The sequence below is a fragment of the Thermobia domestica genome, chromosome 6 (assembly GCF_964235325.1).
Source record: "Thermobia domestica chromosome 6, izTheDome1.hap1.1, whole genome shotgun sequence".
NCBI classification, from domain to species: domain Eukaryota; kingdom Metazoa; phylum Arthropoda; class Insecta; order Zygentoma; family Lepismatidae; genus Thermobia; species Thermobia domestica.
In genome coordinates, this window is record NC_137459.1 from 287218921 (window position 1) to 287235829 (window position 16909).

Genomic DNA, 16909 nt, shown 5'->3' on the forward strand with positions numbered 1-16909 from the left:
GACGTGAATGAAATTTATGAAACACTCAATCTAATATTGGTGGGCGAGTGGGATGGAACTCGACGGCAGCCATCTCCACGTGGTGAGTTCTGGGTTGATGTAGCGTGTAATATAGAATATGAACTTCGATAGCTTTAGAAATCCACCTAGACACGACAACGAATCTTAACACCTTCAAATTACACTCTCCTTCAATCAAAGAACTGCCTAATAATTACACAAATGAACAATAAATGTGTATTTATTTACAAAATCTATCAAACCTAAGGCCCATTGCTCCCCCTGCTAAAGAATATTTTAGAGAATTGAAATTTCCGGTGGTAACGTACTACAATATGATGCAACTTTTGCCCTATATCCGAATAAGAATTTTAAAAAAATAAAAATTTGGGCTCTTTTCACTCATTTATAAAATCTATCAAACTTACGGCCCATTGCGCCCCGGCTAAAAATTATTTTAGAGAATTGAAATTTTGCATGGTAAAGTACTACGATATGATGCAACTTTTGCCTCCTATCCAAAATCGAATTTCGAAAAATATATTTTTTGGCCCCTTTTTCACTCCACCCTACTGGATAGTACATTTATAGAATCGAAGAACATGAAATATTTGGAGAAAAGAAAGTAGTGTGCTTTAATATAACTACGTCAATTTATTTTTAGGGAATCAAAAATAAAAAAAAAATATAGAAGAAAGGCATTCATCACAAAAAATAATCTGAACTTGGCTACTTTTATTATTTATTCCTTTTTTTTTTCCTGTTGAAATTGAACTCCATGCTAATGTATATAGAGAAAGCGATATTCCATATGTCTGTCCGGGAATCTTTTATGGATCCACTTTTTTTTCTTTCTGACTGATTTACACTAAGACTCTTCATGTTATATTTACCAAAGTTTGTGCAATGATAGTTGTTATACTGTGCATAATTGTGAAGCGAGATAGTTATAATTCATCATATCCTTGAGGTATGGTGGCAATAGGATTTAATTATATATAGCATATATAATTAGCATTACCAGGAGGAGGAAATTTGTTCCTTTCTTAGCAAAGTACTCCTTCGTCGTCAAGTGGGTAATGCACGTTTCTGTGTTTATCGTGCCGGATAGATTCCGGTTAGGATGCTTGCATACGATACAAACTTAAGTGGTAATTTGAATCCCACGTTAGCAGCACCCCGTCGTTCATTCAGCCTTCCTAATGAAATGAATTCGAGACAGTTAAGATACAGGGTGTTCAATATACAACGCAAGCCGGAGTTTGGGATAGTAGAACTTTTGAACCTGAAGTGATACACAAATATAGGTATACCAAAATGAAGCCTTGTTCATGTATATATTTTAAAACTAGGAAGCAACGATTGAAGCACACTAGGAACCACACAGTGTTGCCAGATGTAACCGAAGGTGTAAATTTTTTTTTATTTTATTTATTTATTTATTTATTTATTTTTTTTTTTTGCAAAACTTTTAAATTGACTCATAACTCATACGTATGGATGTTCTGTCGTTAATTTTCAGTTTGTTTAGTTGGAGTAGCTGGAGTTGGAAACTATGGAGCAGAAAAAAGTATTTTTCATTTCCTCCGATAACTAATCGGATGAGGCCTCTGTAAGCGGAAACTAGGAAATCATAGTTTTCATACATTAACACTCTGAATTGGCAACTTTGCTGATGTTTCAGTGCATCAGAAGGTGTGTTAAGGATCTGTCTATATTATGCAATTCCTGAAAACAATGAAAAACAAACTTTGAAATTATCATGATAAAGCGTTTACTTACATGCACCCGGAAACACTGCTACTATGAGAAGTGAACTTTGTGGTGGACAAACACCGTGTGCGTGGGTTTTATCGGGGCTCTCCCGTTTCCTCCCACTTTCTTCATTCCACCATTTCATTCATTTCTCATAATCACCGTCTCCTTTAGCCTAACCGGCATAACCGTGGGACGTAAAACTCAAAGATTTCATTTCATTTCATTTCACTGCTACTATGAGAAATGAGTTACCAGCTCTACAGCGGATGTTGGGAGTATCCCCTGTTTTGATTCAAACACTGGTTCACACGTTTCACCAGGTTTGCAGCAACTTTACGAAGATTAGACGTGCTAATGCTCTCAATAGTACAGCTAATGTTCGTTTCTAGGTCTTGAATAGTTCAAGAATTGTTCTTGTATACCTCTTGCTTTAAATAGCCTCATGAAAATGAATAGCAGTGTTGCTGAGTGCATGTAAATAAAAAAAAAAAAAAAATATCATGATAATTTCAAAGTTTGTTTTTCATTGTTTTCAGGAATTGCATAATGTAGACAGATCCTTAACAAATCTTTTGATGCACTGAAACATCAGCAGGGTTGTCAGTTCAGAGTGTTAATTTATGAAAACTATGATTTCCCTAGTTCCCTCTTACAGAGGCCTCATCCGATTAGTTATCGGTGGAAATGAAAAATTCTTTTTTCTGCTCCATAGTTTCCAACTCCAGCTACTCCAACTAAACAAACTGAAAGTTAACGACAAAACATCCATATGTATGAGTCATGAGTCAATTTACATGTTTAAAAAAAAAAAAAATTACACCTTCGGTTAAATCTGGCAACACTGTGTGGTTCCTATTGTACTTCAATTGTTGCTTCCTAGTTTTAAAATATGTGCATGAACAAGGCTTCATTTTGGTATAACCATTATTTGTGTATCATTTCAGGTTCAAAAGTTCTATTATCCCAAACTCCGGGTTGCATTGTATATTGGACACCCTGTGGTTAGTGCAAACTGCACGTTTGACAGTGTAATGGTGTAGATGAGTTTGAAGATAGGTTATCATCATCGATTGTATCTTTCAGAAACTCTGAATGAAAAGCTATTGTATACACTTAACATTAGCGGCAGGGTCATTTCTTTTGTTTCTTGATCAAAATATATCAAGAAACTTTCACAGTGTTGTTGAGTATTTTGCTGATAGTTGTGCTCAACAATGTCTTCGAGTAAATGATGTCCGGAAAGCTGTTCTATATACTTGATATTAGCAGACTGGACGTATTTGCCTTTGTTAATGACTCCTAGTTATTAAAAGTTTCATCATCTTCTGAACTGCTGTGTGAGGAATTAGAATTTAGTGGTACTGTAATCAAAAGTAAATATTCTACTCTGTGCATCAGAGCTTCTAGTCGTTGCAAATATAGCTCTCACATTTTGATTGTGTTTTATAATCTTGCTTAACTCAATTTTGCGTCTAAATGCGATTCCTTAGTATCTGAGAATTTTTAAAGTTTTCCATCTTTTTGTCATACGATTTTCCCTCTTAAATTTTGTTGTTTTGTAGAATATTCTGGAAATGTTTTTGAGACAGAAAGTTTATATTTATTTGCAAAATTGCCTTGCTAAGGTAGTAGGTAGAGCAATTTAGCACACGGGATTTTGCCCGCAAGCTTTTATTATAAAAGTCTTGTTATATACAAATATAACACACAAAATCAATCTAATTTTGGTCCAAGGACCAGTACAGTATACTCTGTGTAGTTTGGGTAAAATATATGTGTCTCAAGGCTCAGGCATTCAACGGAAGGATACCACAGAGTTCCAGGCAAGCTAAGCAAGCAGGCAGACCATAGAGCTCCAGGCAAGCAGAGAGAGGTTAAGGTACTTCAGAGCTCCAGGCAAGCTATGTGGTTGCTGTTAGGATCTTCCAGTGCTTCAGACAAGCACTGAGAGGTTAAGGTCTCGCAGAGCTCCAGGCAAGGAAACCAGAGAGCTCCAGGCAAGCTAGCTGGTAGCGGTTAGGACTTCAACTTGTCACAATACTGTTGAAGTAAATATAACGAGTAATTTATGGAGAAACTTCGTTAATATTGCTATACTGTTAGCATTACTTTTTGAAATTTAAACTGCAGAAAATTATTAGAGATATGCTTTGAAAGAAACCAAGATAATTTCTTTGAGGTTCCGCGGAGTAAATTGTTCCTAGTTTGATTCCCAGTAGAAGCACTTGTGTCGAATACAAACTCAAGTAGTGTTTTGGATCCCATTCTAAGATATAGGTCCGCGTCATGTTGCCTCGGTGCTGTGAAGACACTTTAAATTCAAGCTAATCAATCAATCAATCAATCCGAGAATGAGTTTCCAGGAACTAGTATTTGTGGTTGAGAATTAACTTGCATTGATATATATATATATATATATATATATATATATATATATATATATTTCTCAGTTAGATAAGATCTAAGTATCAGTAAGTATAGGGTGATTAATATAAAATGGTTGTTTTTAAAGAAAATATGATTTCTGTTTGTTACAAGTTACGAAGGTGCACTTGCATTTTAAACATAAAATATCTCTGGGGATTTCACTTACCGTCACATCAGATATTGAAAGTGACCTTCATGTAAGCATATCTGTACTCGTTGCTAAATATTCTGCGCAGTCCACTGCATAACATTGTGATTAATGTTACCGATTTAGTTGAGGATATTGTTCTTTAAACCGTCAACTGTTCGTATCGAATTCTGGTATACTTGAGCTGTGTTGTACTTTCACAATAAATAATATGATGACGTCAAGTGTGGTTATCTAGTTGGCCATAAACTTCACGAAATTACTCTTGTCAAAGAAACTGGTAATCAGGGCAAAAGACTCATTTAGCATGTAGCATGCTGCTCTTTTTCCTGATAAGTATGGTCTTAAGTCAGTTTAATGCCTTCTAGGCGCGCAAAAAAGTTTTTTAAAATGGGCTTGTGCAGGCTTGAATTCAAACATGTCATTAGAAGAAAGAAAAAAATAACTATTTTGTGCGCCTAATTGCTCACGATAATCTAATTTTCTTAGAATGCAGGAATTTTTATGTGGATTTTGTGGGTGTACTGTGGCTAATATGTGGTCTGTGATTTCACGTATCCAGAAGTAAAAATCGGGCTTTGTCTGTGAACATCGTGATATTTAAGATATCGAGTAGTCGCATAATGAAATACAAAATGTACGTTCACAGGATTTCTACAAACTGCAAAGTTAGGGAAATCAAAGATTATCAACGAAACCGTTTAAAAGACAGGGAAAAATATGAAGTATCTTCAGATGTTTTTGTTCTGATAAATGGAAAGCACTTAAAAGTGACAGAAATATTTTTAATGTAAAGCTATTATGAATCACTGATGTTGCGATGAATCGTTGACTAAAATATATGAGGGGGGGGCGCGGTGGCTCAGTGGTAGAGCTTTCACCTCCGGTGCTTGGGGTCCCTGGTTGAATCCCAGCTCGCGCCGTGTGGACTTTGTGGTGGACAAACACCGTGCTCGTGGGTTTTCTCGGGGTTCTCCCGTTTCTTCTCACTTTCTTCATTCCACCATTTCACTCATCTCTCATCATCACTGTCTCCTTTAGCCTAACCAGCATAACCGTGGGACGTAAAACTTAAATATTTCATTTCATTTTAAAATATATGAGACCTATTACGTGAATTGCACTACTTATTCAGTGACCTTTAAGCTCGTCGTAGAATGTTTATTGTACGTCCGCTGGTTGGAAAATGCCATTTGTTTTCAGAGTGCATTGAAAATGTGGGACTATGTAATTAAATTTCTGCAACAAGCAAGGCTGCCAAATACGAAAACTATAGAAACTCTGAAGAAGGTCGCAAGCTGCCTATTTATGAATTGCAACCTAGCTTTCTGCAAGATGGTAGTCATTAATTCTAACCCTTCCTGCATGGGTTTCAGATTTCAAGACCAGTGGCCCCGTTCGTCTTTGATGCTATTGGGGAACCTTTACGAGTTGTGATGATTCGATGTGTAAAACCAAAACTGCTCAAATGTACAGATACAGAGGTATTAAGTATTGTGTCAAAAGCAGAAAATTTTATTGTGAGCAAAAGTGTAGACATCAGATTTGCTGTCTCACGTTTTCCCATACAATCAGGAACAGAGACCAAAAAACAAGAATCTTTACGATTGCCGCTAGATTTTAACTTCTATGGTTATCAAACTCCAACAGAGCACAAAACAGTTAAAGATCTGTCTTCAGTAGATCTTAAGGTAAATTAACATTCATCCCATTTTCATACATGATGGCTTGCTGAAAATTCTGTGAAAGAATGGGTGATATCAATAAAGAAAAAGTAACTACTCCTGAGACGTCCTGCTCGAGAATCGGAGTAACTACACATGAAGTAACCTCCTCCCTCAATTTCATATCAATAAAACAAGCCACTACTCAGGTCTAGACTGCTCCAGATTTATGAACGTTCACTAGCGTTTCCTCTGCGCGTAGCAGTAAGTCGTATCAATAAAAGAAGTGATTACTCATTTCTCCCATCCTTCCCGCGGTCATTTCGTTGTGGGTAACCTATGGCGCAGTATCCTAATCACCATGGAAGGGGCAAGTAACAACGACAGTTTCAATCAAATTGCATTTGTGTTTATTATAAGAGTTTCCAGTGGCATTTTAAAAGTCACAGTTACCAGAAAGCAAACGAAGGAAAGCCGAAGCTTTGAAGACAATTACAGTGAAACGCAACGAAAATATCAAATACATCTACAACTGAGACACAAATCCAAAAGAGAATCTTTAATATTTGAGCGAGAATAAAGAAAAAAAAAAAGAAAAAAAAGAAAAAAGAAAAACAGGAAACAAGATAGTAATACTGAAACCATGGGAATTAACCTATTCGAGCTGATGGATGTTGATTCGAATCCAGCAATATGAAAATTAACACGACAAGCGCACATCATGCTGTCCAAGGTCTTTGTAGATTGTTTGGCTTTAAGAACGAAATCAGACACTTGGCCCCTCACGTCATAAAGCACGTCCATCTGATTGCGTTTTCCACATCATTCGTGTCCCCTTTCGCCTTGACATAAACAAAATACATTCACACGTATACCCTCTTTCTGTCAACGTTGAGTTGATTTTGAGTTTAACGTCCCTTTCAGTAGCGAGGCTATATTAGACGGGATCTGCTGGTTAACGTGGAATCCGAACCACATGAGCTTCCGGTGGGAATCGAACGCGGGTCCCCACGCCAAAGGCACGTACGCTAACCGCTTAGCCACGAAGAAGCTCTTCCTATTAACGTGTTCGTCTCCAAAATACTAGATTTCTTCATTGTCATGCGTGTATAGTCAAGTGCTCCGATAGCATCCGGAAATGTATATTGTTCTTGCCACTCTGCCTTTGCTGTTTGCATATTACGCACACTTGCAGAAAACAATCCAGTTTTCAGATTTCGCAATAATCGCATCCATTATACTTGTAGTAGTTATAGACACAGTACTTTGAGCCATATGAGAATCTTCTGACACTCTGACCTGGAATCCCGGACCACTCACGTAACGCAAGAAAACCTGTATCTTTTCGTCATTACGTAGTTCGCCACCCAACTTTCGGTTGATTCTCCTAAAAAATGTGCTAATCACTCTACATTTTGTTTCATGAACTTTTTTTGGTAATCACCATTTGCAACATTTCTATGCAACTTGTAAGTTTTCCTACGCTGCAAAACAATCATATACTCTGCCATATTTTGTACGGAGTCATCTACTGAGCTTGGTCCACAAATTTGGAGAAGTTGCTTGCATCACAGAGGATTCTCTAATTTTTATTGATATCAAACGCGAAGTTGTTACTCGGGTCGAAAATAGAGGTGTGGTTACTCCAAAGGGGCGAGGCTTCTCCGAGGTGAGCCTAGACGAGTAGTGCTCAGTTCTCTTTTTATTGATACCAATGCGAGTAACTACTGCAAAATTGGGAATAATGAGTAACTTCTCTTTTCACCCAATGTCTTTCTCCAGTTTGAACTCAGCAGAACTTCAAGAAGTCTTCCAGATTGTAACGAATTAGGACCTGACGCCTCAGACAGCAAGTTTCTGAAGAACAGTTACAGAAAAACACAGAGAATTTATGAAGGATAGTGAAAATTGAGCTGTCATTCTTGCATGGAAATGCAACGGTCGAAAGAGGGCTTTCCGTTAATAAATCACTCTTAGTGGAAAATATAAATGAAAAGACTATTATAGCATATTCATAACAGAAAAGCATATTCATAACGAAGTACAAGAGGCAGGAAGTATTGAACACGTGCAGATTACCAGAAGATGCTGCTTTACAGCTTTACGTGGAAGGCTCCATAGACGCTACGAAGAGTACTTGCACTAGCAGAAGGAAGATACAATTGAACACAACAAAAAGGAAAAGAATGCTAGATGCACAACTGAGAGACTTGGAACAACAGAGGCTGTGTATGAATCGAAAAAAAAAAAAAAAAAATTAAAAAGAACTAGCCGTTGATACCGAACTGAAGAGATCAAGGTGAAAAGGGCTTTCTTGACGTAAATTTCAGTTACTCCCTGGCACGAAGGTCAGTGTTTGGTCACGATTTTGCATTGAATTTGTTTTTAATCATAGTTTAATAGTTGTTTTTAATCATACTTTAACAGTTTTAAGTCAGATAAATTGCTATTTTTCTTTTTCTGTTTGAAAGTTTTGGTGATATTTGTACGTATTTTATGTATGAAAATATAATCTTGTTTGCACACAATTGTGGAGTCTTGATCAAGAAACGGGAAAGGTGGTGATATTATATGTAAAAATAAAAGCAGTCGAAAAAAAAAGTAGCGTCGGGTGTAGGAGAGAAGGAGGCCAACTTCACGAGAATTTCATGTAGTCATGGAATTCTAATGAAGAGTGATGGAAAGTTTTTAAATAACAGAACCTGTAGGAACACTGGTGCAGTAACGAACTCTTTTCCCTTTATTTGACACTTATTCATCTCCTAAGCATCTTTAATTCTGTAATACTGTATTTAGCTTCCCTTTGGTAGTTGGAGTAGGAGCTTCTCGCCCCATTGAATATAAACGACTTAATGATTTTATAGTTCCTTCGCTGCTTTTTGAAGTGGCAGCGTTTCGGGACATCAAAAGGTCATGTAATGCAATGGCTGCTGTCTGTGCAAATTGTAGCCAGGGAAGTCATGGTTGGAACCCTATACAGCTACCAAGTTCTGCTGTGTTAACTGTAAGAGTGCTCATTCTACCTGATATGGGGACTGTTCAATCTTTCAGAGAGCAGGCGGATCCGAAAGCTCATGGTTATTGAAAATGATATCAGTTACTGATGTGAATCATCATATCAAAGACAATGTTCCGAAGTCTCTTTCCTTTCCGTTCGTATCTGTTTTGCCTCTCCTCGAAAGTCTGTTTTAACCCAGACAACTGATGTTTCCATCCATACTTTACAGAAACGTAACTGTGGAACAAGAAACTCCAATCACTTTTCGTCTAGACACAATCCAAGACCCCACGTGTTGTTCGTTGTGGTGGATTGAAGCTAACACTACGTCATCAAAACTCGTCATACATTGCTGGCATGAAACTAAGCCAACATGTACTTCACTTTAACGACCTTCTCGTCTCAAAAGAAACCGGAATTACCGGCAAGCCAGGTCACTGAAATTTGATATGATGGAACATGAACTAATGAATAGTGGTTGGATGATAATTGGTTCACGAGGCAAAGTTTGTCTTAAATGTTGATCCTTCGCATTATGGTGGTTCTTACTTGGTACGATAACTGCTTCAGCAATTGCCTTTTAAGACTTGAAACAAACTTGTCTGTGACCACTGATCGGCAGTTGTCTGTGACCACTGATCGGCAGTTTTCTGCTTGCAAGAGAGTTATTTTCAGTGCACACAGTCTTCTATTTTATCTCACTATTCGGTCTACTGTGTAACATATCCAGAGTAGTCATTGATGTATTCGATATCTTTCATTCTCGATATTATAATTGGTTGGTGCGATTCAAAAATCTAACATGCGCCACTTTCAAAGAAAGAAAAAAAAATGGTTAGTTAAAGCAGTCCCCAGCTGCAGCCACACTTTTTTGCCATCATCCAACCAACGATTAGATATCATGACGAAAGAGCTTGGAGTTTGCGATAGGAAGAAGCCCTTGACCATACGTTGCACCGCCCGTTCATTAAGAAACTTCTTCCCTGCGAAGAAGTGAACGAGATGTGTGTAGTAGGTAGTGGAGACGTCATGGAAATACGGTGGGTGAGGAGGAATTTCATACTTCAACTCATGGAGATACTCCACTACGCTAATAGTGACATGCTGATGTACAGGATCGTGCAACATGAGAACACTATATCCGTTGACCATTGATGGATGCTTGCGAACAAGATTGCGGTGCATTTCGTGCACGACCCGCATTCATGGTTTCATCTCGCCTGAGAAAGGCGTGATGCATCATCCCATCATAGACCATCATTTGAACAACAACACGTTCTGTGATTGGAGAGTTGGTTTAGGAAACCGTCGTGGACGTTGATCACAATCCAACCATTTTTTTTGATCGTGTACGATTGTCATAGCAGATCCATTTTCATCTGAAGTGACAATCCCACGCAACAAACTTTCCCAGTTATTTCTAAAAATTATTAACGTGTAACAGTTTCGCCAACTCCACTTTTGCATCATCAGACACTCTGTCAGATCTCACAAGGTACATTCGCGAAGTGTCCCCTCGGAATTTATGTAAAACTGATTTAAATGCAAAGTTCTCCATGGCTCAATGTGTATTGTACTAATTTTAGCGGCCCATATGAGTAATTTGTATATTTATGAGCCTTCATATACCCAGAATTCAATCATACACTACTATAACGCTCGGTCACAAAATTGCTTTTAGTTTCTTTAGATGTAACTGAACATGAATGTGGCCATATGCAAATTACACGTATGGGCGCTAAAATTAGCACAATACACTTTGGGCCGCGGAGAACTTTGCATTTAAATCAATTTTAGATGAATCCCGAGGGGACACTTCGCAAATGTACCTTGTCAGACAGTATCTAACTATCTAAGATAGTGTCTGATGAAGCCAAAGTGGATAGTTGGCGAAACTGTTACACGCTAATAATTTTGACAATAAACGCATTGTTTTGTTCAGTGAGTACTTTAAATCATGTTTTGTAAATTGTTGTTAATATTGAATGTAGTAGAATGTTAATATTTCTAGTATTTCTAATTAATTTATTAAACTACTACTTTTTAGAAACCACGTGTGAGTCATGGTCATGAGCATGTACTTCGCTTCGAACAAGGAAAGGACAGTGCTATTGCAACAGTCGCGTGGATGGTCGTTTTCGGTGATGGTCTACACAATTTTATTGATGGTTTATCAATTGGAGCTGCATTTAATGAAAGCATTCTGACGGGCATTAGTATTAGTGTAGCTGTTATGTGTGAAGAATTTCCTCACGAGCTTGGTAAGTTCACTTGATTTACTAGCATTAGTAGTTTCCAAAGCCCCAAACTGACCGATCCTGGTAGAACTCTGGTGCTTTTAATATTAAAGGTTAAACAGGGTGCACATCTGTTTGAAACTATTTTAATTTTTAGGGAGTTTGGTTTATCAAGACACCTTTATGTATTTATTCTGTTCATCAAAGAGAAAAAATCTCAAGAACTGTTGATGAATCACCACCTAATGTGGTCAGGATGTAGAGTGTCATATGTTAGGAATCATTTTTTTTTTTTTTTAAGGTGATATTAAAACTGGAAGTGGTAGATAGCAATTTCCGGTTTTCACGTTGATCACTATGGAACGTAAACGGTAATAGATACCGAGAAACGCGGCTTTCTGCAATCAATTAAACGTCCCAAGAGTATCTCCACTATGATTTCTCTACTAATATCGGAAGTGACAGAAATCAACCACCAATTCCAGTTCCAGTATTGAGAAAATATCACGCCATACAAACCAAACCCCTTCACGTAGTGTACATGTGACACTGCTACTTGTTCTTGTATATACAAAAGAATATTCACATATATTGAACTCCTTTGATTCAGGGAATTTTTAGCAGGGTTCGGAAAGTAAAGCAAACTTCCTTTTACTAGAGGATGGTCTGTAAGTTAGCGTGACGGAAGTGGATGTAGAAAATAGTTGCTTTTTTACTTTACTAAAATATATATCTTCTAGAAATCTTCAGTTTATGCTTAAAGTACTCAGTTTCATTTTAAATTCAAAGGTTACTGCTTTAAAAGACAGAAGCCTAAATTGTGTGACGAATATACTAGTGTACTGAGCAATTTAATTACTAGTGTTAAATGACTTACCGGTCATACGTTATTTAATAATGCTTACAATGTATCAGAAAATAATTTTGCCGTAATTTCTTTAAAATCAATAGGTTTTGTAAAGTACGCATCACTTTCACTACGAAAACTTATTAAATCGCACTTTCTTCTAGACCTACTTCTTTTTCATTAAAAAAAAGATAAACAGTTTCTTCGCTCACGGCGTCTTTGCCTGGGTAAATATTGGACTTTTTATTTTTTACCATGATAACACCAAAAATAACCATTCTGAGTTAAAATTTTTTAAAAAAATCAAGGATTAAAGAATGAGTTATTCTATCGAAAAAAAAATCTTAACGCGGTGGGTTTTACAATTTCGTTGAATGTTCAACAACAGGAACATCTTAGTGGTAAAATGATTCAATAAATTCAATAGGAAGCATAATAAAAACGTAATGGTTAGATCTTGTTCCGTGAAATTATTACTTACAAAATGAAATTTAATCACAAGAACTGCCTCTTAATGAAAATGGAAGATTTCAAACTCGCCAATCAAACATGACATAATGATAACTAGACACCAGTTTTCAAGTAGAAGATAATGGCTTCTGGTTTACGGTTGTAGATAACGTCCTTACTTTTTTCAATAATGATATTCTCCATTGTAATTCTTGCTCCAGATTAAAAAGAAGCCATATATGTTTTGAAATATCGTGTGGAAGAATCGACCTTTTTGGAGTGGATAGTCTGTAATCTTTCATTTGTATTGTGTGGATTCGGGGTCAGTTGGGAGTTACTAGGCACTGTACCTAAAACCTCAAAATTAGAGAATCTGATTTTACATTTTGAGCACCCCAAAACACTTCTTTGCTCTCATCATCACATTTAGGTAAGTTACTGGCTTCTTAAGGCGAATAATACCTTGATAGTTCTCTTGCAGATGCCGTTCTAATTTCTCCTTCAATTCCAGCAATAATTGAGTATGTGGACACGTTGAACTCTAAACCTTCATAGAAATGCCAACCTAAAGTTATACAATATTTAAATACATAAGGTTTTATTAGAAGTTCTACACTGTTCCTGCGTAACATACGTTTATGTTGCCTTAATTACTGTGTTCGAGTAGTCTTCAAGCATTTCGATACGCTAGTCGAAGCACTTCAATATATTTAAAAGAAAATAATAATAATAATAAAAATAACAAATAAAGCCTGGTGATGGGGACAGACAAAGTTGGTTTTGCAATGTAACGTCTTGTCACAGCATTTTCAGACAGGCTTAATCAATCAATACATTAAATCATGCGTGAATTCTGCACTTTGGCAAATATAAGCGATTAAGTGCTCTCTTGAACGAAGGTGATTCTTTTGTAGGACTATACAACAAGATTGTATACACGACTCTAAAAGTGCATTACCACCTGCAATTCTACTTTTCCTGCAATAGCAGGCAATCCACAAAGCTCGGCGGTTGGGTTGGTTGCGAATTCGAAAGGCATTGGACCAAACCTCAATTTTGTAACAAGTATATAAGTGTGGCAAACTGCAAATTTGAGAACAAAACAACTTGTTAAGAATGAAAGTTTTATTATTGTGACGGAGTTGGATGATATCAAAAGTTACAAAATGATCTTAAGCAGTTCAAACAAGAGGAATGGGAAGAAACAGATATCAGAGGAAAGCATTTCTGTCCTTCCTCTTCCCAAAAAAGAATCTCATAAAAAAGAAAAAAGTTACATAATGTAAAGGTTTAATATAAATGCCAGACCCAACATTTTGAAAGTTGACACCCGAAAGTCAAGAACAACTGAACCAAAGTGAATGAAATTGTGCACAGATATTGCAGACGCAAAATGAGGATACGGGTTTTGTATTTTCCTGGAGAAAGCGGTTGGGTAGGGAACGGACCCCTCCAAATCTTTGATCACGAAAAATCAAAAGTGCTAGTAACAGTATGTCAGATGTGTGCAAAGGACATGAAGAATTGCAACGAAATTTTTGTATGGACAATACGCAAGAAATAAAGGAATAAGAGTATTTTTTAATTTATTTTCTGCGGAAAAAACGGTTTTAGGGGACAAAAGAACTCACTTCAAAATTTTCAAATTTGACGCCAGGAAGGTAAGAAGAAATGATACGAAGTGAATGAATTTTACACAGATATTGTAGAAATAAAATTAGGGAATACGGGTTCCGTATTTTCCTGAAAAAAAAAAAAAAAAAAAAAAAACGGTTAGGTGGGCCACGGACCTCTTCAAACTTTTAATCACGAAATATCAAAAGTGCTACTAACAGTATGTCAGATGTGTGTAAAGGACATGAAGCTATACAACGAAACTTTGTGTATGGACAATACGCAAAAAATAAAGGAGTACGGGTTGTTTTATTTTCTGCGAAAAAACGGTTTTAGGGGGCAAAAACCCCAACCCAAAATTTTTAACAGTTGACGCCCGAGAGGCCAGAGGAAGTGAACCGAAGTGAATGAAATTGTGCACAGATATTGTAGACGTAAAATGAGGGAACACGGATTTCATATTTTCCTGGAAAACACGGTTGGGTGGGGCTCGGACCCCTCCAAACCTTATATCAAAAGCGCTAGTAACAGTATGTCAGATATGTGTAAACGACATGAAGAATTGCAAGGAAACTTTGTGTACGGACAATACGCAAAAAAATAAACGAATACTTTTTTTATTTTCTGCCGAAAAACAGTTTTATTGGGCAAAAGAACCCACCCTAAATTTTGAAACTTACATCGCAAAAGGTAGGAAGAATTGAACCGAATTGAATGAAATTGTTCACAGATATTGTAGACGTAAAATGAGGGAATACGGGTTTCGTGTTTTCCTTTAAAAAAAAAAAAAGTTTGGGTGGTGCACGGACCCCTCCATACACAAAGTTATGTTGTAATTCTTCATGTCCTTTGCACACATCTGACATACTGTTACTAGCACTTTTGATTTTTCGTGATCAAAGATTTGAAGGGGTCGGTGCCCCACCCAACCCTTTTTTCCAGGAAAATACGACACCCGTATTCCCTCATTTTGTCTTCAATATCTGTGCAAAATTTCATTCACTTCGGTTCACTTGTTTTTGCCTTTCAAGTGTCAACTTTCAAAATTTTGGGTGGGGCTTTTATATTAAACCTTTACATTAAGTAACTTTTATTTCTTTTTATGAGATTCTTTTTTGGGGGGAGGAAGGAGAGAAATGCTTTTCTCTGATATCTGTTTCTTCCCATTCCTCTTGTTTGAACTGCTTACGTAAGATCATTTTGTAACTTTTGATGTCATCCAACTCCGTCACGATAATAAAATTGTCATTCTTTACAATTTGTTTTATTCTCTTATTTGCAGTTTGCCACACTGATATATTTGTTACAAAATTGAGGTTTAGTTCAACGCCTTTCGAATTCGCAACCAACCCAACCGCCGAGCTTTTGGAGTTGCCTGCTATTGAAGAAAAAGGAGAATTGCAGGTGGTAATGCACTTTTAGAGTCGTGTGTACTACTAAAATTGTATTTTAGGGAGGAAGCGCTCTGACAGCAAACTACCGTTTAAGATATGTAGAAATTTCCATTCCGATCCGTAATATTGTTTGAAATGTCTCTGCTGTTATGAATACTTTACAGGTAGAATAATTTACCTAATTCAAGAAAATAATATAGATAACACTACCACAATGAATGTAGTAAAACTAATACTAAACTCCTGGCGCAACAGTCTTTGGAGGGCCAGGGTCTACCATCTGGCTTTGTGGCACTCATTCCTTTGGGGCAATGTGCGGTCATCACACGGCTTTCTTCGTCGTTAAAGGGAGCGCGGTGGCTCAGTGGTAGAGCGTTCACCTCTGGTGCTTGGGGTCCCGGCTTCGATCCCAGCCCCCGCCAAGTGAACTTTGTGGTGGACAAACACCGTGCTCGTGGGTTTTCTCGGGGTTCTCCCGTTTCCTCCCACTTTCTTCATTCCACCATTTCACTCATCTCTCATCATCACCGTCTCCTTTAGCCTAACCGGCATAACCGTGGGACGTAAAACTCAGATTTCATTTCATTTCTCTTCGTCGTTAATGGTGGCCTTCTAGACCAGAGTTCGCTACTTCTTTCTTTCTTTCATGTAGCTCCCAAATTGTTCACACGACACTGAGTGGACTCTGCAATGCAAAGGAATAGTCGCACATCTTTCTCCTGACCACTTCCGTTATTGCTTAGCTTTTCTGGTCTCACGAGGAGGAGTATTCCAGTGCGGCTAGGACGTTAGCTTAATGAATACAGATCTTATAGGTTATTAAACTATTATTGAAAACTCCATTCACAAAAGATAATTCGTAAACTTTTCCGAAATTGTGATAGCAGTTGCTAAGACATGGAGTTTTTTTTCTACACAAACTTTGCGGCGTGAATCCAGTTGTCATTTGTTTTAAATTTCTTGCAAATTTCTTACGAGAAAAAGACTTCAGGTGGACTGGATTAACGTGAACTATGTATGAAGATTTCTGTTCATAGATGTGCCGTCACATAAGAAACAATAAACAGTATCATCTCCCTGTGTATTTAGTGAAGTTACTTTCAATGAAAAAGTTTCCCCGTGAGTTCATTGACCTTACAAAACATCGTAGTAAAATATGTTTGCAAGAGTTTGTAAGAAATGAGAATGATCGCATATATTGCCAAATCTTCAGGTGTCTAACAAACGGAAGTGAATTTAATAGTAGTAACACAGAAATAACGTTGTTTCGATGCGATCTAGCCCCAACATACAGTAGAGAGGTAGCCAACTTGGAGTGATTACTTGAGTAGATTTGATTTGATTTTAGCGTCTCTTTCAGCAGCGAGACTAT

At 37.2% G+C, this 16909-nt stretch overlaps 1 protein-coding gene across 4 annotated transcripts in view; it reads left to right on the top strand.

Moving 5' to 3' along the window:
• The window catches only part of LOC145688520 (metal cation symporter ZIP14-like), a 137985-nt gene that overhangs the window by 100102 nt on the left and 20974 nt on the right, over positions 1-16909 (top strand). For all 4 annotated transcript variants that reach the window (XM_081762874.1, XM_081762873.1, XM_081762875.1 and 1 more), the window contains exon 8: positions 11043-11256. In XM_081762874.1, coding sequence (XP_081619000.1) covers positions 11043-11256 — 214 coding nt within the window. The remainder of the gene's footprint in view (positions 1-11042; positions 11257-16909) is intronic.